The sequence below is a fragment of the Podarcis melisellensis genome, assembly GCF_964234715.1.
Source record: "Podarcis melisellensis genome assembly, chromosome: 8".
Taxonomy (NCBI): Eukaryota; Metazoa; Chordata; class Lepidosauria; order Squamata; family Lacertidae; genus Podarcis; species Podarcis melisellensis.
The window spans coordinates 29882633-29904505 of NC_138540.1; the positions used below are offsets into that span (position 1 = coordinate 29882633).

Genomic DNA, 21873 nt, shown 5'->3' on the forward strand with positions numbered 1-21873 from the left:
CACACGCTGGCAGGGTAATATGTTACTTATTAAGTGCTCAGCCAAGATAAACCAGGCCTGGTTCACTCCAAAATGAGGGACGTTGAGCAGAACAGTATCTTCTCCAGTTCCCCATGCTAAGCTGGTTCGTTCGTAATGGAGGGATTATCTCCGGGCTTATAGCTGATCAGCAAATGAGCAGGAAAAAACCGTCCCCCCACGGAAGCAAAGAGATGGGCCAAACCTGCCCATGTGCCAACCAACCAGCAGCTGACACAACAGTCGGTGCCAGTAGCTGGAGAGGACGCCAGAGAGGCAGTTCAAGGAATGGCAAAGCAACCCTCCCTCTGCTTTCACAACCCCAATACTACACATCAGTCACCATCACTCCAAAAGGAAAAGGAGCCCATCGCAGCCCCAAAAGCCATTCTCAACTCATTCCAAATGGTGGCATTTTTCTTAGGACGCAGCTGTGATTGCTGCCTCGCAGGGGGTTGGACCACATGAGCCTTTGGGTCCCTTCCAGCTGTACAATTCTATGAGTTTATTGACCCCCATCCTTTAGGCAGAGAGGATTCTGGGAAGAAAGACTGGCAAGGCCTTGCCTTTCCCCAATGCGTGTCAAGACATTCAGTCTCGTTCCATCTTTCTCTCATCCTTCCCTCCGTGTCAGCCATCAACGCTTCCCCAATCTTCCCCCCCCCCAATGTTTGGGGCTACCAACTCCCATCAGCCTCCGACAGCACAGCTACTGGACAGGGGGTGATGGGAGAGCCTTATATTGAAGTCATCCCAAATCTGGATCCTAGACCTGGGGTGGGGTGTGTGTGGAGAACCTGGCAATGAAATAATCTCTGCAGGGAGCTGCAGAGATTATGTCATTATCAAGTCCCCCACCCCCATTTAACCTTGATCTATGTTCTGTTATAGGTGTGTGGGGGTCAGTCTGGATGACACCCAGGGATCCCTTCCGAAACCTGTGCTTCTGTGTGGGTGAGGGTAGAAAATGCAAGAGGAAACCAGCAAAATCAGTCCTTTAGCTGGCCAGTTTAAGTACCTTGCCCTGTGGTACTTAAGAGGTTGCCCTGTGGTCACACAGACAAATGGGTGGGCCTTTTCCCACCCCAGCTGGCTGAGTGCCACCAGTCACCCTAGGATGGGGAGCAACAGGCCGTGTGTGTGTGTGTGTGTGTGTGTGTGTGTGAGAGAGAGAGAGAGAGAGAGAGAGAGAGAGAGAGAGAGAGAGAGAGAGAATGAGTTTTTTGGCTGATGCTGGAAGCCGGACACACAGAGGTTTATATTGTTCTGTGCTGAACTCAAAGCTGAGTCTGGGGCTCCCCTGGGAACCTAAGGGAAGGCTGTGGGGAGAAATGCTGGGGGGTTAATGCCACAAACCCCTCTCCATCCTCTGCTCAGGTTGTTCATGTGCATAAATAAAACCGTAGTTCCTAAAGGCACCACAGTCTCCACAGACCTTCATTCCTAGGAAAGTAATCCCTGGGAAAATCACAGGCATCCCAGAGCCTCTCACCACTCAGAGATTAAGGTTCCTGTAGTTTAAGTCTACCAATTCCGCTTCTGTCCAGACTCTGTCCAGTTCCAGGTTGTCCAGTTATTTCATCAGATCAACTCCTTTAGGAGCATTGCCAAACAAGTCACATTCAAACGGGGTCTTGGGACTGGCGACCTCCCTCTCAGTGCAGAGCGAGCAAGGAAACAAAGGTCTCCTTTACTTTGAAACTTCGGGAGCCCCAAGTGCCAGCAAGCGTGACTGTAAGCATACAGAGGTGACTTTCAGGGAGACACGGAGCAAGGAGGGTCATTGCAGCTCAATTATTAACTGGGCTGGAGGGGGGACCCCTGACTTTACTGGAATGCAGCCTCCCTCAACGGCCATGTTCCGGATGCCAGGGAATGTGCCGGAACTGTGCGCAAAGGTTAATGGATTCATACTCCATGCAAAACGTAGCCCTCCAAACTCGGGTCTCTGAGAGGACTTTTTCCAAGCACTGCAGTACTATCCCCGCCTTGCCGCTAACCCAGTTCCCCTGTTGTTGCCTCAAGGGGGAAAGAAGGGATTCCTTTGCTTTAATGACACAGGGAGAGCCCAGGTCTGCTCAGTTTCTCAAGGGAAGGCACAGGGCGAGGCAGAAGTCACCTCACGTTACCCAATTGCCTTTCCTACAAATACTGAAATGCTGTGGTCCCTCGCTGGTGAGGAGAGCACTCTGTACGCCTGCAGGGGCACTGTTGATCATCTTTACCAATTCACACATGCCAGGACTTAGTCTGCTCAAGAAATAAAGGAGCTCCAATCCAGAACTCACTCTGGTGACCCCTAGCACCCTTTCCAAAGAAAGATTTGGGCCCTGGCCACCAATGTCTCTGACTGCCACAAAGAACAGGCAACGTGTGCCCTCATTCAACCCTCCAGAATGATATGTCCAAACGTCAGCGACGAGGAATTGCAACGAAAAATGGTTAATATGGATTATGTTGGCCTAATGTGCTCCTAAAGTAGCACTAAAGAGATTAGGAGAAATATGATGGGGAGAGGGAAGACGTTTACTAATCCTATTTATTTTGAAATCAATTCTTACTCCTTTGTTTATTTATTGCATCCCTATCTAATGCTTTTCCTCCTAGAAGCTCAAGGTGACATATACAGCTTCCTCTACTCATTTCACAACCACCCTGTGATGTAGATTAGACTGAGAGGCAGTCACTGGTCCAAGCTCACCCAGGGATCTTTATGGCCAGGCAGAGATTTGGTCTCCTAGGTCCCAGTCTCACACTAAACCATTAAATAACCATTGTCCGTTATAGTGCTGGGTACACACCCAGCCCTGCACGGTGATCTCCTCCAGAGGCAATGTCACCTACTGCGGCCACTACAATGCTTTTCCCAATTAGAGCTTCCTTTGAAATGTATTGGGGGGGATCTTTAAGGAAAGATCAGCAACAGCAGCCAAGTTTCCATAGGAGGCAGGTGCCCCATCGCCACCACTCGCGGGCTCTGCCCCTCCAAAGCCAAGCCCTGAGGAAGTGGGCAGCCCCCTCTCAACTAGGCAGGGCAGTGGAGAGGTTCAACAGCCTAGGCCAGCACTCCACAAGAGCTGACTGCGCACTGGGGGATCTTTCCAGGAATACCCCACAATGCACAGTGGTTCCTCAGCTAACCAGAAGCTGCGGAAGGCATATCCCCCAAAGCCAGGAATTATAGATGTAGGTGAAGCTCTTCCAAGCCAGCCTGGGGAAACAATTCCGGGGCTTCTTAAAAAACCCCAATTTTAAATCAGAGGAGAGTTTTCAAAATCTGAAGGTTCTTCACTGGCTCAGGTTGAAATCCAAGCCAGAGGAGAATTCACGGCTTCTCTCATCACCAACAATCTCCAGTATTCAAGACCCTTCCTATTCCTAACACTCTCCCCCCACACAGAGCAATGGCAGGAGTAGCAGCAACATGCATGGAGAGCAGAAACCGACAAGCCTGAGCCAAGCCAAGTACTCTCCCCTCCTGCAGTTTCCAGCAACTGGTATTCAGAAGTATTGCTGCCTGTGACCTTGGAGGCAGAGCATAGCTATGGATAGCTCTCTCCTCCATTAATTTGCCCAGTTTTCTTTTAAAACCACCTAGGTTGGTGGCCATCACTGCCCCTTGCAGGAGCGAGTTCCATAGTTTAACTACGCATTGCATAAAGAAGTCCTTTCTTTTCTCTGTCCTGAATCTTCCAACATTCGGCTCCATTGGCTATCCACAAGTTCAAGTGTCCTGAGAGAGGGAGAGTTTATTTGTCTCTCTATTCACTTTCTCCATGCCATGCCTCACTGTATAAACTTGTATGTTAATCACCTCTTTCTCGCCTTTTTATCTGAAATAAAAAGTCCCAAACACGACAACTTTTCTTCGTAGGGGACTCTCTCCGTCCCTCCATATTTCAAGGACTTTCAAGATGACCGTCCTGTATTTGAAGAAGTCCTTTATTAGAACTTCTCTCCAACCCAAGATGAAGGAGCAGGGGCCTTGATCCTCCCCATCAATAGCTAGCACCTAAAGAGCAGACTGAGCAGGTCACCTTGCCCACCTGACCAGGTAAGGCCTTAAGGGGAAGGGGACGAGGGTGTTTCGGGCAGAGGGGCTTGTCTTCCAAGCCTCAGGAAATGCACCAAATTATTCTGGCCCTCAGCAAGCGGGGACAAGCTCAGCCATCTCTGTCAATAAGTGAGAAGCTACAGAAAATACAGACATAACTATAGACAGATATTTGCATTTCCTTTTTTGGAGGAGGGAAATACTTCTAACAATCCATTATTCAATTCAGTACTAAATCTGGGGTTGTAGTCAGCCAAGACCCAATAAAATTAGGGATCCTAACTAAGTCACATCCATTAACTTCAATAGGTCTACTCTGAGCAGGACTAGCACTGAATAGCACTCTGGGTTTCCATGTTTTCCCTGCCCATTACTCACAGTTTTCCATATGGATGAAAGAGAGCTCATAGGCCATGTGTTATTTTGGGGTACAACAGACCCAGAGGCCTGGAGACAGGGCAGGCTGCGAATTACGGTAAAATATGAGAAATAAGTATCTGAATTTTCAGACTGAAATGCAGCACCTGCCAACGCAGTGGACCCTGACCACTTCAACAAGAGTCGTTTTGACAGTGGAATGGACAACCTTGGAAGGTGGGGAACTCTCTCTGTTTTTTTGACAGGGGCTGGAGGGTCATCTGTTAGGGATTCTTTAGCTGTGAGTCCTGCATTGCAAGGGGCTGGACTACATGATCCTTGGGTAGACCTTCCACACTACAGTTCTATGATGAACTGTGTGTGTGTTTGATGCCGCCGCTGACTTCTTTTGTGCCATGAGCACGGGTCAGGACCACACCTCCAGTGAGGCTCCCACTGGGGATCTCACCCACTCAGTTTGGCGGTAACTTACTAAAGGGCCCACCTGCTCAGCGCCCACCACTCCGAGAGGCTGGAAGGGAGCCACGCGCATGTTACTCGGTCTTTCCTGCATCACAAAGCAAGCCAGACGCAACCCAAGAACTCCCATAATCACAAAATACACACACACAGTGCTCCCGTAGCATAAGACAAGGAAGAGCAGCAACGGAAGGAGCTCCTGCAACAGTTTAGAAGGGTTATGAAACGTTTGTACAAGCAGAGAAGTCCTCCCTTGCCATGCACCCAAACCAGTAACGTCTCCAAGGAGAGAACGGCCTCGGAATGGGACCCACACAGACACCATTTTTCTGTTCAGGCAGGTCAAGTCAATGAAGTGAAAACAGGATTGCCAGGTCATCATGTGAGCGTCAGGCGCTCCTCGGGGAAAGTTATGACTCTTCAGAGCCAGAAAGCGAAAGACCGAGGGGGAGAGAGAGAGAGACAGACAGACAGACAGACAGCTTCACTACTGAACTGACAGCATCAGAGAGCATTTTGCTGCAGTGACTATTTACCTCGAGTTGCCTTGCTCCATGTCCTGTGTTGAAAAACTGTGCCTGAGGTACCAGGAGAAAACTCCTTGGCTGTCAAAAATCCTTGGGAGATTCGGTCGCTTCTTCTGCTGGGGCAGGGCAAAGGCCGGAGGCAACATACCCCCAGAGTTATACTTACACACACACACACACAAACACACCCACACACTTTGTTGCCAGCTCCAGAGCAGCAGCAGCCGAAGCAGCTGCTGCTCCTTGGCTGTTGTCAATTGCAAAAAAATGAGGGTTGCTGCAGGCACAGGTGGCCAAACTGCTGGAGCTGCCTCCTTGCGCCCGCCCCCTGAGGCTTCTGGCCAATCGCTGAAGCAACAGGAAAGCCTGCCAAACAGCTGGGCTTTCCCCTTAACCCTTGACAAAACCTCACAAAACAGTCACCGATTCCTTGCTAACGCAGAAGCCCGTAGGAGGGATTGCAAATGAGCTTTGTGGGGAACAGGGATTCTTTCTTTCATCGGATTATCCACTGAAAGGGTCATCCAGACTGAATGAGGGGGAAATACGAGCCAGGAAAATGGTCGACGATGCTGTCATGTGCTGCCTTGCAGCGGGTTGGTCTAGATGACCCTTGGATCCCTTCCAACTCGACGATTCTATGGTTCTATGTGGACGTTGTCTTTGTGTGGGTTGTATATACCCACTGTGAATGGTCTATGTATGTATGCTGTGTGCAGTACTTTTCCGGTTAATTTTTTTTTGAGGCGCCAATACTCCTATTTTGATAAAAGTGCCAAAGGTTCCAGCAAAAAATGGCTGCCATGGGCAAGAAAAGTCCTGTACATACTCTCTATGTGGGTTTAAGCATATCCCTTACATCTGGCTGAGAGGTTTTGGGGGGAGCTCATGTCACCTCTGCCCGCCACAGCGAGAAGAGTTAACTGTGGGTTTAAAAACAAGGATTCGTGTGACTCAAAGGAACATGATCCACTTTGGAGAGTTACATAAGGTAAAGGGACCCCTGTGACCATTAGGTCCAGTCACGGACGACTCTGGGGTTGTGGCGCTCATCTCACTTTACTGGCCGAGGGAGCTGGCGTTTGTCCACAGACAGCTTCCGGGTCATGTGGCCAGCATGACTAAGCCACTTCTGGCGAACCAGAGCAGCACACGGAAACACCGTTTACCTTCCTGCTGGAGTGGTACCTATTTATCTACTTGAACTTTGACGTGCTTTCAAACTGCTATGTTGGCAGGAGCTGGGACCAAGCAACAGGAGCTTACCCTGTCGCAGGATTCAAACCGCCGACCTTCTGATCAGCAAGCCCTAGGCTCTGTGGTTCAGACCACAGATAAACAAGGATTCATGTGACTCAAAGGAACATGATCCACTTTGGAGAGTCACATTAGTACATGCCAAAATCTACCTTCCGTTTTCCTGAAATGTTTTCTTCCTCTGAGAACAAGTTTCTTCCTCAATTCTCAGGGTAATTGAGAATTTCTTGAGAACTTGAAGATTGTGGGGCTTTATGGCTTAAGGTGGTACATCTGTCTGCACACGTTCCACTACCTCAGAAGGTGATGGATTTTCCTTCCTTGGAAAGGTTGAATGCGCGCATCTGTCAGAGAATCTTAAGCTGCAATTCCTGCATTGCAGGGGGTTAGACTGGAAAACCCTTGGGGAGTCCCCTCCAACCCTAAAATTATCTGATTCTATCTCTCATACTGAAAAGCAGCTTTGCTTGTCATTCACCAGAGCACTGCCATTTTGGCCCCAAACAGGGGTGTCATCTGGGAGGGCCAGGGGGGCAGTCCCCCCAATATTTTCAACTTTGTGACAATCCTCAAAAGGACACACCAGGGCGCCTTTCAGGAAGGTGGTTGGTAGTGGAGGGAATCCTGAGCTGAGTGTGCTTGGCCAGGTTGGGGGCACCGTGTGTGATGTCATGCACGCGTGGCAGCCCCCCCCCCAATGTTGGGGGCAACTCAGCACCTATGGCCCGAAACAAGACACCTCTTCCCTCAGCTCCAGAACCCCACCCTGCCCCTTTCTCAAAATACTTTAGTACCTGCCACAAGTACTGTGGGGGTGGCAGCGGCTAGGGAAGAGAGCTGTGGAAGCTGAGGGCGGTTGCTTTCCATCAAGCATCACCTTTGACTAGAAGCTGCCTGAAGATCCAGGTGGACCACATCCAAGCATTTCCGCCTCTATTAATAAAAAAGGTGGCTGGGTTTTGCACACCCCTCCTGCCTTCAAATGTGTGGGCTGCGTTCCCTCTGGCACCCCTCTGCTTGGGGCTAACAGGTTTTCCACACCTCTGCAAACCTCCGGACTTCCTCAAGTCTGGCCGCGCTCTCCATTTTGTCAAAGGGCAAGACCGTGTGGGCTATACAAGCTCCTTCCAACGTCAGAAAGTTAGGCTATACCTAGAAACCTTATCCATCCAAGTTATGCATTTCCTACAATAAACAACTTTATTATTTTCTGACCTGCAAACATCTGTGTGTGTAAGAAAGAGAGAGAGAGTCTACTCTCTCACCCAGATTTGCCAGCTCAAATGCTACCTAATGAAAAGTGTTAGTTAGTTTTGCCCCTGTTCCCCCATTACTCACGCCCCAACAATATGAAACCCATTATTCCCTTTAGGACTGAGAACACAACCATCCCTTCAACGCAACCCACTCTTAATCTGAAACATGTGCACAAGCCTGGATTCGAAGGTCCATAAATCGCAACTGCTTCGTGTGGGACCCTCTCGGTTTAATCGTGTACACCCCAGAAAGACTTTGATCCCTGATGCCTCCCTTGCCAGCTCTGCAGCTGTGTTTTCTCACCTGCCAAATGGCAAAGAGCAATCCGAGAAACCTCCCAAGAGCACCACCCTTTCCAACCATTACACGGGGCGGTTCCCTCTCCCAGATGACCTGTCACACCAGCACTGACCAAAACGAAGCCATCAGCAAAAGTTACAAAGTATTTCAAAGCTCCTTGGTTTCTCTAAGACACCCCACCCAGTAGAAGGTTAGAAGGAAGCGCAGGGTCTTCACACAAGCCCATTTCGATGCTTCCCTCTTCAAAACCACACAGTCGTTGAAACAACTCTAAGCCAACTTTTCCACCATAAAGTAGGGTACCCACAAAAAAGGCAAGTCAAAAAATATGGTACAGATTAAAGAGAAGACCACAGAAAGCTGGACAGAGTAGGTTTCATCCAGCAGCACTCTTCTTATTTAACCTGTCAACAAGAGCTATAAACTGCTTATTCAACAAAAATCTTCAAGCCCCTCGCAAAACATGATGCACAATTTTCATGGCAAAATGCTGATAAAACCAAAAGCTGACATAAGATTTCTCAATTTTCTCAAAATATTAATAAACTGTGTGAGGTTTAGAATCTAGTGGAAGAAGCTGTTGAACCAGCTAGTCTCGTGTTTTTGCTAAAGGTGACTAGTTAGGTCCTTGCCATTTACATGCCCAGAGAGTTACCTCTGTTGCCATAGAGAAAATTGGCTGGGTCTTTTCCCACCTCACCTGGCAGGATGCCAGCAGTCAAGAGGGAAAGGGGAGCTGTTTGTAAGAGTTGGTATGAGAGAGAAGTGGGGGGGGGGGGATGGATTGTGCTGCAAGCTGGAGACACAGAGGCTTTTCTTGTTCTGTGCTGGACTCAGAGCTTCCCTAGGAACTGAACGAGGAGGCTAATCTATTGGGGTGTTAACTCTGTGAGCCTCTCCATCCTATGCTCAGGTTGGATGTATGGGTAAAGAAAACCATACACCCCAAGACACCACAGTCTCCTTTGTCCTTCCCCTCCAAGGGAACCGAACCTTGGGGAAGCATGCAACATTATTTACAAGACGGCAAGTCCCTTTGAGCTCACTGCATTAGATGTGCACAGGATGGCACTGAGAGAGTCGACAAATTTCGCCATGTAAATATATACATATTGCTTCATTCCTGTGCTGTAGGGGGGTCAGACTAGATGACTCTTGGGGTCCCTCCCAGCTCTACATTTCAAGGATTCTGTGTCACATGTAATGCAGCTGGATGTGGTGAAACCCAACCAAGTCAATGAACTGAAAGCTGGGAAGTGAATTGAAAGGAGGCTCCCCACTACTGAAGTCTCCATAGGAAGCGAGAGGTGTCGGAAACTCTGCCACATGGTTGGCATGCTCAGGAACAACCTCTCTGTGTCAGTGGCTTCCTAACCATAATCCTGCATTGAGCTCAGCTGCTTAACAACAATGCAGCCACATCCTCTTCCTGCCTTCCCACCATCTCCTCCTCCTCCTCTGCCACTGGGCAAAAAAAAGCCACATCCAGCCCCCAGCATCCTCCTTGAACCCGTATTTCCAAACACCACAGAAAGCGGGGGCTCCTTAGGAACTGATCTCTCAAATGAAGCTTCAGTTCCTCCAACCGGATCCTTATGCTAAAGGTGAGCAGAGACGGGCGTTCCCAGGGAATGCGGGGGAAGGGGGCAGGGGCAGGGGACTTCCTTAGTGGGTTGCGAGAGCCCCAGTTGTGTCTCCCCTTGGGAGGAAGTGGGAGGCTTGTGAGCCAAAGGGTTGTGGCGAAGGTGCTGGAATTGTCTGTGCAAATACATTTGAAAATAGCTGGCTTTGTTGCAACACAACCCAAATGGACATTAAGCCTCACAGCCTGACCATCTGCAAGGCCCGCTTTCGCCAGGGAGAGAAAGAGCAAAACATGGAGTGACTTTGGGACAACTGTGATTCGACCTACCCCCCATCACCCCCCAACTACTGCCCCCACCCCCCAAAAAATGTGCTTGTGGGGGAGCCCAAACTAGATCGGGACTGGGCACTATTTCACTGTTTCCAACCAGGGCGCCCTAGATCAAGTAAAACAATAGGACTACTTAAATAACTGGCCAATCATGTTGGTTCTGACCCCCCCCCCAACAAAATTCTGGCTACACCCATGTTTCCATGACAGCTTGAATCTTGCCCCCTCCCCAAAGCATACATGGTGCACATATGGTTTTTCCCTATGAACTGTTTGGGGGCGTCAGCCTATTTACATCAGGAAAGTGGCAGTGATGAAGCCCCTTTGAACCTAAACACAATGCCTTCCATCTGGAATAGGGGGAGCCACTTTTCTATTGGGGATGGTGAATGCTGTAGATTCAGTAATGGGTCTCTGGGCATGTTCTTCCATAAAATAGAGTACCTTTCTTCAACAGCATAGTTAGGAGGTAGTGTGTGTGTGTGTGTGTGTGTGTGTGTGTGTGTGTGTGTGAAAGACCTTTTGTTTAAAACAGACATCAAGGTACCATTGCAGAAGGATGTACTCTTAATTGCCAAACATACACCTGGCAGAAAACTTTTCAGCAGGCGTTAAAAAGTTGGCACAGAATGCATCTCTCTATTGGCAGAGAGTTCCGCAGGCCTGGGCTGGTGACACTAAAGGCTCGGCTTCTCATTGCTGTCACTTGAGCCTTGGGGAACAACCAGCGATGCTCCTGATCTTGGCAACTGAGCCGGGACAGAAGGGTTCAGGCAGTCGCTACAGTATTCTTGTCCAGGGCTTTATAAACTAACACAAGGACCTTGAGCCAGGCTCAGTAGTAGACGGGCAGCCGGTGCTGCCGTTTTAAGAATGGTGTCCCATGTTCTTGGCCAGATGCCCCCATCAGCAGACTGGCTGCTTCATTCTGCCCCAGCTGGAGCTTCTGGACCAGGCCCAAGCGCAGCCCCACGCAGAGTGCATTGCATTAATGTCATTGACACAAGTCGTTTTAACATTAAACACATAGAATTAGAAGGGACCACGAGCGTCATCTAGTCCAACCCCCTGCAATGCAGGAATTTTTCACCCACTATGGGTCTTGAACCCACAACTCTGAGAATAAGAGTCTCATGCTTTACTGACTGAGCTACCTGTGGACAAGCCCCTTGTAGCCACTGGACTCACTACTACTACTACTGCATTTGTACACCGCCCTATTCACCAAGGAACTCAAGGTGGTATATGTGTTTCTCTATCTCCTCATTTAATTCCCACAACAAACCTTCAAAGTTGGTTGGGCTGAGAGACAGCAACTGGCCCCCAAAGTCACACCCAGACAGCTTTGTGGCTAGGTGAGGATTAGATCCTTCATCTCTTCCAGGTGTGACACTTTAACCATTACGCCACACTGGCTTAACGGGCATTTTACGGGCGCCACGAGGCCTAAGGCAGGCTTTGCCCACCTGGTGCTTCTCTTTGAACTACAACTCCCATCAGCCCCCAGACAAAACATCTGGAGTGTGGCGGGTCACGCTGACCATTCTTCTGTATTCCAGAGGGGAAACATTGGGAGTCAGTGAGGCTTTCAAGACTTTTCCTTTCCTGTCCTCATCCAAACAAGTAACCAAAGAACTCGGGGGTTGGAAGCAGGAAATATTTCCCAGGCCCTAAACGTACAAAACTGAATGAGGCGCTGGAGAGGCAGCTGGCCAGCATGACCGAGGGCGAAACACTCACGCTTCTATCTCTGCCCTGAAGGAGATCAACCGCTGGTGGTGCTCCTGGCAGGAGGGGCTGGGAGGAGGCCCACATGCCAACAGCTTGCCTCAGCCAGCCTGATGAATGGGCAGCATTGAGCCGGGCCCACGCGCAGGGGGGTATTAATAGCTCATAACACAGCACTGGGGAACGGCAGCCGACATCACCGCCCAGGCAAGTGTGTGACACAACACAGGGAGAGGGAGGTCAGCCGATACAGGACTGGGGCCCTTTTTCACAGAGACGGAAGTGGGGGTTCAAAACTAGGAGACAAGAATCTACTGCTTCTTGTACAGTGGTACCTCAGGTTACAGATGCTTTAGGTTACAGACTCTGCTAACCCAGAAATAGTACCTCAGGTTAAGAACTTTGCTTCAGGATGAGAACAGAAATTGCGCGGTGGCAGCGGGAGGTCCCATTAGCTAAAGTGGTACCTCAGGTTAAGAACAGTTTCAGGTTCAGAATGGACCTCCAGAACGAATTAAGTTCTTAACCCGAGGTACCACTGTACAATGAACTTGCCTCCACACTAGCTAGCTTGCATCACAGCTTCCTGTGTGCAGCCACCGCCTCAGTCTGAACCACCCCCCTGACTGTCATCAACTCATCTTATCATGGAGGGGACCCAAGGGTCATCTAGTCCAACCCCCTGCAATTCAAGGAGCGCAGCTGAAGGATCCCTTTATTCCGGGCTAATCCATACGTTCAGGAGTTTAAAGGAGCCCCCTCACTTTACAGGCAGGAGTCACTGGGAAAGGAAAGCAGGGTGAGACATAGAATAAAAGCAGGGCCCTCCCAGAGCTTTCAGCTTTTCTTTTGTACAGAAAAATGCCAGCACCTGCAGTTTTAACCCTGTGACTTTTGGTAAGATGCATTTAAAAACAAGCAAACAAAAACTATGCCGCATTGTAGCACAGGAAGCAGACATTTTTACTGAAACAATGCTCTCTAACAATGGTCTCTGAAAAAGGCTACAATTCAAGCAATTGGGGGTGGGGGGCAGCCAAGTCTTCTCCCTGGGGTCTTCTATGTGTGGCAGAAGGTTAACATTTAAACAAGCTTAAATTTGTTGTCTGTTAAAGGTTGCTGGGAATTAGTGAGAGATTTGTATATTACAGCGCCCAGATTTCTTTGAGGAAAAAGACTGTGTAGGCAGTTCTAAGACAGTGGCACAGAATCATAGAATTGTAGCGTAGGAAGGGACCACGAGGGTCATCTAGTTCCAATCCCCTGCAATGGAGGAATCTTTTGCCCAACGTGGGTCTCGAACCCACAAGCCTGAGTCTTATGCTCTACCAAGTGAGTTATCAGGGACCCAGGCTTCCCCCATATGATGCCTTTATTCAGCACTCACCCTAGTTTGCTCGCAGAAAGTTGGCAGAAAGTGGGAGACAGATTATATCCGGTCTTTACTGAGCATTGATTGAGGGGTGTGGTTTCCATGGCCATAAGCAGTTTGGGGCAGCAGGCTGGCAAACGCCTTCATTTGGGGAAGTTCTGCCAGGGAGTTTATTAGGGCTTCCCCTTGAAGAGATGACTCAGGCATCATAGGCGTAAGCACTGGCACAAATCCCGGTTAGAAGCTGGCGTGTGATGTCGTTCTTACGCGTGGGGCTTCTCCTACAGGGACATCTGCAGCAAGAGCTCCTGCCCCAAGGAAGATTAATCCCACTTTACCATTCACACAAGGTTTCAGAGGAGCTGAAGGAAATGTAATTCATACCAGGGGTGCAGCTTCTTCACATATGGGGTGGCGGCCAACTTAGGTTTGTCCTAAACTGCAAAGCTGCCTGTGACCCTGAGGTCCTCCCTTCTAGAACTGCCACTCTCCCCACACCCAACTTATTGAACCTCATTGCAGGGGGTTGGTCTAGATGTCCCTTGCGGTCCCTTCAAGCTCTACAATCCTACGATTCTATGTCAGTTCCCAGTGCTATGACACCATTAGGGGACCTGCTCCACCTCAAACCTCTCCTCTGCATGCAGATTCAGACGCCTGCCTTATACTGAATCTGACCTTTGGTCCATCCAGCTTTCTACACCAACAGGCACTGGCAATCCAGGAACCTCTTCCTGGGAGATGGAACAGAATGGAATGGAAGGTAGTGCTTCGGAACTCAGATGGTTGTGTTTTTTTAATACTCTCTGTGTTCATAGATAAAAACTTCCAGCTCTCTGCAAGTAACTGAGAGTTGGCTTCCAGCCTCTCTCCCTGAGCTGCTGGCTTTCACCTTGCAGGGAGCTGTTTCAGCAGCCAAGCATTCCCCAAGGTGGCTTCTGTCTGAAGTCCTTATTCAACAGCCTCTGCTGCCTGGAGAACTGTGTCCCACCTACCGACCAGCTCCCTATAAAGAGGCACCCTGGTCCCCTCGACCATAAAAAGTCAAGGAGACCAAGGTTCAAATCCCCACGCTTCTCCATGAAGCTCACTGGGTGACCTTAGGCCAGAGGCAGATTTAGGGGAGTGTGACTGGTTTGCCCACACCGGGCTTGCAGAGCCAAGAAGGTGCCTCAGTGGACACCAAAACAATGACTTAGAAGGCAAGGCAAGAGGCAGGATGTGGCTGAATATTGGCATCGCACAGGGCACTGCTGAAAATTGAAAACCCAAAGTCCGCCACTGCTTGGACAAGTCAGTTTCTTAGTCTAACCTACCTAACAGGGTAGGATTAAACGAGGTGGGGGAGAACCACGTAGGCCGCCTCGAGATCCTTGGAGGTAGGGGTGCCAACTGAATAAAATAAATGGGGGTGGCAGGTGAGCCCCGCCCCCGCATAATCAATCACATGATTCGGGGCAGGCTCATCATTTGAATGGCAATGCCCGTCAACTGGGGAGGAGGGGGCTGGACGCTTTAAAAAAATGGGGAGGGGGACCGAAGGGACCTCGGACCCTAGGAGTTGGCTCCTATGCTTGGAGAACAGAAGGTGGGAGAGACATGCAAGAAATCATTAGGAAATGCAAGAAAGCAAATAAACTCAAATTAAAGTACCTGTAAAAGCAATGGAGCAAGTAAATCAGTAAAGCGGGACCAAAGACAGAGCAGCGGGAAAAGCAGAGGCTGAAAGGGGCCGAATCCTGGACCGCGAGCGGACGGGTGCTTACCTGGCTTCCCCCGGGACCCTCCACCACTCCCGACGCCTGCTTTGCGCGCCCGCAGCAGCCGCGAGAAGGAACGCCCGCAGGTCCTGCCTCCGCCGCCGGACAGGGCGCGCCGTCGGGAGCCTTTCGCTGCGCCCGGCCGCTCCATCCTCCGTCTGAGCCTTTGCGCCTCTGCGCCGCCTAGGCGAGGGAGATCCAGGGCCGGGCAGGCTCCTCCTCGACGACCACGCCCTCGCCGGGAAAGCAGAACCCGCTGGGGCTCCCCCGGCCTCGGAAGGGAGAGGAAAGGCACCGGTAGGGACGGGGCAACTCCGCTTTCAAGGCTCTTCCTCCCACGACCGGGCGCCAAAGACTCCAGCAAGGCGCCACGTCGGGGAATCCGGCTTCGAAGAGCCTTCTCGGAAACGCCACTAGGGGGCAGCCCTGGCCCCTTTCCGAGCATCTGCCCAGCTGCTCCGTGGATGGCAGGGTTGCCGTCCAACAGGTGAGGCCAGACAGGGAGGGGGGCGCTTAGGCCACTTCCAGACTGATGCTGCTTTGCAGGTACGAAATGCGTCTCAGAACCCCCATGATGTCCTGGCTGCCTTTCGTTGCTGTCCATGCGGAGGCCTCCTTTGAAAACTGCTCAGGAAACTTCAGTTGGTCAAACGGCAGCGCTGAGACATTTAGCGTGGCACTAAACCGCTGGCATCTGGTTGCAGCTTCTTCGCCTTCCTGCTTCTCCCCAGGCTCAGTGAAGTGCTGTTCTCTCTGCCTTTAAAGCTCTGAATGGCCCTGGGTCCATTTGCTCCCAAACCATCCCAGTAAGACCTGCACCAGCATTTGGTACTTGCAGGAGGCTGGCGGAGAGCCTTGCCATCCTTTGCCTTCCCTGGCATTTGCCTCTTGCTGCTGTCAGCCTCCTGTGGAGTACATCTGCGGGAGTCAGCTGAATGTCCTCTAGCATGGAAAGATGACCCATCTCTGAACTGCATTTAAGCCAGGCTAATAGTGTGCATCCGGACCAGTGCCAGAAACGAATAACACTTGTTTTGCATTGTATTTATATACTTAAACCTATTTAGTTTTGTTTTTGCAATAGTGTTTGCCAAATTTTTGAACTTACTAATACTCTGTAGTTCCAATGTTTTGAATTTTGCTGTAAGCTGCTTTGTGGGAATGCAGCATATACTGTAAGTAAACGTCATCCATCCATCCATCCTCTGCTCAGGAGGGCCAATGGCACAACCGGTTCAGGCAATGAAAAGAAGGGGTGGGGCTTTCATGATGGTGGGGCCACCACCACTGAGGCCCTGGACCTGCCACTTTGGCCCAGTCTCCTTTCTCTTGACTTTTCTTTCCACAGGCTTTTAATATTTAGCTGTGCTGCTATTAAAAATATATATATATTTCCATTGCTGCTTTTACAATTGTTGGCTTTAATCTGTTGGCTCTTAGTATGCAGGCTGTTGTTTCTCATCTGTGCTTGGTTGGAAGCTGCTCTAAGTTGCTGTTACTAGACCAACAGGATGAAGTGGTTAGAGCATCAGGCTAGGACAGAGGGGACCCAGCTTCAAATTCCTATTTGGGTTACTTTGGGCCAGTTACTCTTCCTCAGCCAACCTACCTTACAGGGCTGTTGTGAGTGTCAAATGGGAGAAGAGGCAAAACTTCAGGCATGCTGGTCTATGTTCAGTCTGTGTTCTTTGCGGGAGTGGTACATGTTCACCAATACACATCTGCAAGGATAACTGCGATGTGGGGAGGGGGAGGCACTAATGGGGAAGGGTTGGCATAAAAGAGGGATGCTTCACCCACCCACCCACCCATCCCTCACACACTTCACTTTTCCCCAGTGCCATTCCCACCTCAACAAGAGCCACTTTTAGTTTCAGAGCATGGTTTTTAAAATGGTGATGGTAGAGGGAGAGTATTTATAGGCGAGAAGGGATGGGCTTGGAAAGGGTTAAGTCCTGCCTGCCCCTTTCTCCTGCCTTGCACACCAAAACTTCCTCTTAATCCTCAAGAGGATGTTTGGAGCCTGCAGTGGATTTCCTGCCTTGCTTAGGACTCTGGAAGCTATTTTCCAAAGTGCTGAACAACAAGAAGATTGGAGCTGGTTCGTGCTGCCTTTTGGGGGGGGGGAGCTTTTCTTCCTTCAGGGGAGAGTTAACTCATGTGACAAGTACAGCACCTGAGCCAGGAAACCCCAGGAGACCTCAGCCCCCCCCCAAACTGCCACCTTCTTACAGTTCCTCCTCCTCCTCCAGGGATTGTGAATGTGCTGCAAAGGCGATCCCTGCGTCCACACGGTACACAGATGAGCACTTTGTGATCCAGTTGTGTGTATTTCACAGTCATGGACAAAATCTGTTTTCATGATTTTGTAGCGGGGGAGGAAAGCCGTCCAGTACCAGGAAGATTAAATTAGAATTCCTCCAATGGTGGAGAAGGAGATTCCGTTAAAAACCTAAAAAGACCCCTTGCTGGATCAGGCCAAAGGGGAGCCCATCTAGTCCAGCATCCTCTTCTCACAGTGTCAGCCAGATTTCCCAAAGCGAAATTTCCAAGCAGGACCTGAGCACAAGAGCAACACTCTCCCCTCCTGTAGTTTCCAGTAACCCTCGCCCTAGGTTGCAGCAGGTTAGACTAGATGAGCTCTGGTGTCTCTTCCAACCCTAACACTTTATAATTCTATGGTATTCACTGCCTCTGAGTGAGGAATGCTAAGTTTTCTTGCCTTCCCCTCCCTGGTTGCAGAAGCTCTATAAATCAACCCAGGCACAAATGTTCCATGCGTATAATTCATACCCGTTGCAAAATGTGGGCAGAGTTGGTATGGCTAGAGAATGTGAGGCGCTTTTGACATCTGCCTGCGGTCCAGATTTTGAATGCATGCCCCTCCGCAAACCATCAAGGGTCGCTGTGCTCAAAGCTTCTGTCGGGACGCTCAAGCAAGCAGGAGGCCTTCCTAGAGCTGGGTGACTATTCTGGGGCCGGAAATCATCGCTGGTGGGGGGGGGCAGGGAGGGCTTCAGAGGCGAGTGGAAACTTTCACAGCTGGGGAAGGCATGAAAATTCAGACTCTCCCAAGAGGAGAAGAAAGGAGATGTTGTGTAACTGTCTGACTGCACTTCTTATTTCAACGCAAGAGTTTTCCTGTAACCGCACGCTGGAAAGTTTGAAGTTTAAGTCACACATTTTAAAAAGCTTGCATTTTATTTTTACGGTCATGCGGAGTGCCGTGACGTATCCCTGCCTTGTGAATTTGTTCATATCAAGATGGCCAAAGACCTTCCCGAAACTTAGGTGGGAAATCCAAGTGCTCCTATATCTCCGCCAGACGCTGGTCGAGGCAGGACCCAATCCACCATGGAGCAGAATGAACTTTGACGCTTTAAGTTGGACTTATTCCAGACAGTTTCCTGTGGGCCGCAGCCCAAATGCCCATGTAAGCGCACTCACAGATTCACCACTTCAACATGCCACATAGTAAGGTAAAGGTAAAGGACCCCTGGATGGTTAAGTCCAGTCAAAGGCGACTATGGGGTTGCAGCACTCATCTCGTTTTCAGGCCGAGGAAGCCGGCATTTGTCCACAGACAGCTTTCCGGGTCATGTGGCCAGCATGACTAAACCACTTCAGGTGCAACAGAACACTGACGGAAGCCAGAGTGCATGGAAATGCCGTTTACCTTCCTGCCGCAGTGTTACCTAATTATCTACTTGTACTGGTGTGCTTTTGAACTGCTAGGTTGGCAGGAGCTGGGACAGAGCAATGGGAGCTCACTACGTCGTGGGGATTCAAACTGCCTTCTGATCGGCACGCCCAAGAGGCTCAGTGGTTTAGACCACAGATCCAGCCGTGTCCCTATGCTTCATAGTAAGGCCACGTCTGACAACTACAGTAACTCTGAAAAGCGCTAGTTGACTTAAAACTTCCTGAAAGAATTCCTCTGGAAAGAGTCCTCTGGAAATTTTCTCCTTTTCTTGAGTTCAACCATTAGTCCACTTGTCTTAGGGTTGTCCACACTGATTGGCAACTCCTTCAGGATTTCTGATGGGGAACTTTCCCAGCCCTCTTTGTGGGGAGGAAGTAATGGCCACCAACCTTGGTGGCTTTAAAAGAAGATTAGACAAATTTATGGAAGAGAAGGCTATCTTGATGGCTACTGACCATAATGACTTTGCTCTGCCTCCACAACTGGAGCCAGAAATGCTTCTGAATATCCGTTGCTGGAAACCACAGGAGAGGAGAGGCCTCTTGTTGTCATGTCCTCCTTGCTGGTTTCCCACAGGCAACTGTTCAGCCACTGTGAGAACAGGATGCTGGATTAGATGGGCCATTGGCTTGATCCAGCAGCCTCTTCCTATGGATAGGAACCACATGCACTGCTTCTGGGTTCCATGATGGAAGAAAGATGAGCGACAAATGTAATACGATTCACAAACCAGAGAGCCTCTGGTGTATTTTTTATTAGAAAGGGACCTTGGTGGCTTTATAGAATGAAATGAACTTTTGCCACTGCCCTTCACCACCTCCAGTGCTATCTAATGTAAGCTCTTGTGGAGAAGGATCAAAAAGGAAACAGTCTTGATGGGTTCCCTTCAGCTCCCAAAGGTGCAATGATATCACAGAAGACAGAGTGTGGTGAGGACTGGTAAGAGGGAAACTGCAAAGAGCTTTGGGGAGACGAGAAGCAGCCAAGATTTGAAAGCGATACCCTGGAAGATGAGGAAAAAACAGCCACTGATTTCCCCTTCGCCATCAGAACTCAAAGAAACTCTGTAGAGTCTCTTGGCTCCTAAAATGCAAAACTCTCCAAGTTGTCCAATATAGGCAGGATGGAGCCCCACTGCACCCCCAGCTATAGCCCAGAGTCAGTAGGACAGAAAGTCCAGATCTAAATAGTCAAGCTTGGGACAGATCCTGTAAACCTTGTCCAGACGCAGTGGGGGAAAGCTGTCTAGCCAAGATTGGGGTGTTGGTGGTTTTTTTGCTTTTCTTGAGGGCAGACAAGGCTGGTGCTGGAAGGTTTATTTTCAGCAAGGATGCCGGGCGTGAAGCACCCCAGAATGACTCAGAGGCAGAGATCACAAGTTTGACTGCAGAAATGAACCAAGACGGGAGATTCCCTCTGATCACTCTTGTTTGTGTGTGAGAGTATTTGCAAACCAAATCAGTTTTAGTTTTTATTTTCAATTCCAGTAAATTGCTGAGCTTTTCAGTACACAGCAAGAAAGAACCACTTCCTTATCATCGAATCACGGAACAGTAAGTTGGAAGGGATCCCAAGTGTCATCTAGTCTAACCCCCACCTCCTGAGCCTCACCTATCAATCATTTAAGGGCGCCCAGTCTCTCTTCCAAACCCTTTGTTAGATTGCACTTTGTTGTCTGTGATTGTAATAATAATAAATAAATAAGATCTCTAGGTCTCACTTTCATGGAGCAATTAAACAGGCCACAACGAACGCTCCCACGTACAGAATGCTCACACATAATAGATTTAATATTTTTTCTGTGTATCTGAAAGCCAGACTTTGGAGCTGGTCTGTTCCCCCCAACAAAACTATTAACAGCATTCTGCTGTCATCTGTGTCCACAGAGTTGCAGTGGTAAAATGTCAAAGATGTGTGAGTGCTTTTTTCCCTGGGGGTACGCAGGGGTGCGTATACCCCTAAAATTTTTGTGAATCTTTGTACTTGTGTCCATTTACTGTATCTATTTTTCCCGATTTGAACTATAAAATGGTGATTTCCTGGAGTCAAAATGAAAGTACCCCTGAACATTTTTTTTTAGATGTGTGGATGTGTTTGTGCTTCTGTGTGACCAACCTAGTGACCTGGAGGTATCATTGAACAACAATTCCCCCCTCATCCCTGGCCATTGACCATTCCTGGCTGGGGCCTGTTGGGAGTCTAAAAAACACATGGAAAGCACCTTGTTGTCACCCCCAGCCAAAGGCTGTTTCAAAGGTCCAAGCAGATACATTACCTCGCCTCCTCAGGAGCATAGGAAGGGGCGAGTGCAGTTTGCCCCAGGTGTCATCCATGAAGGGGGTGACAAAATGACACACCGCAGGGGGTGGCACTTACTGTGGGGCCTGGCCTGCAGAACACCCAAGCTACGCATCTCTCCTGGGAGTGACGTGGTGGCTCAGGGCCCCGTGCTGCCCAAAACAGCAGCGTGGGGCTTGCATCTGCCAGGCGGTCTCTGTGGGCAGCTCGTTGTGCCGCCCCCATGCATGGATCGCCCTGCCTCCTCTGCTCCGGGTGCTAGAGCAGCTATCTATGCTCCTGCCCCCCTCTTCATTCTCTCTCTTTGGAAAGGGAGGAGTACAATTCTCTGGGATATAGATGCTTTATGAGGGACGCGGATGGTACTGTGGTCTAAACTACAGAGCCTAGGGCTTGCCAATCAGAAGGTCTGCGGTTCGAATCCCTGCAGCGTGGTGAGCTCCCGTTGCTCGGTCCCTGCTCCTGCCAACCTAGCAGTTCAAAAGCATGTCAAAGTGCAAGTAGATAAATAGGTACTGCTGTGGCGGGAAGGTAAACGGCGTTTCCGTGCGCTGCTCTGGTTCACCAGAAGCGACTTAGTCATGCTGGCCACATGCCCCGGAAGCTGTACGCTAGCTCCCTTGGCCAATAAAGTGAGATGAGCGCCGCAACCCCAGAGTCGTCTGCGACTGGACCTAACAGTCAGGGGTCCCTTTACCTTTACCTTATGGATGCTTTAGCCTTCTCAGCTGTAGCACTTGCTGCTTTGAAACTCCTTCCCTAAAGAGGCCTGACTTGATTCACGGATGATGATGATGATGGTTAGCGTCACCAGAGAGAAGTGAGAGGAAGGAGACTGTAGAAGAGA

At 49.8% G+C, this 21873-nt stretch overlaps 1 protein-coding gene across 2 annotated transcripts in view; it reads right to left on the reverse strand.

Annotated features, from left to right (window-relative positions):
- STARD8 (StAR related lipid transfer domain containing 8) overlaps positions 1 to 21873 on the reverse strand; it is a 67947-nt gene that overhangs the window by 39285 nt on the left and 6789 nt on the right. The window contains exon 1 of one of the 2 annotated variants that reach the window (XM_081922622.1): positions 15032 to 16044. The exons of the other annotated variant lie outside the window; for it this stretch is intronic. Within the exon in view, the coding sequence (XP_081778748.1) occupies positions 15032 to 15629 (598 nt within the window). The 5' untranslated portion in view covers positions 15630 to 16044. Of the gene's footprint in view, positions 1 to 15031; positions 16045 to 21873 lie in introns of those variants that run through there. 2 annotated transcript variants of the gene reach the window in all.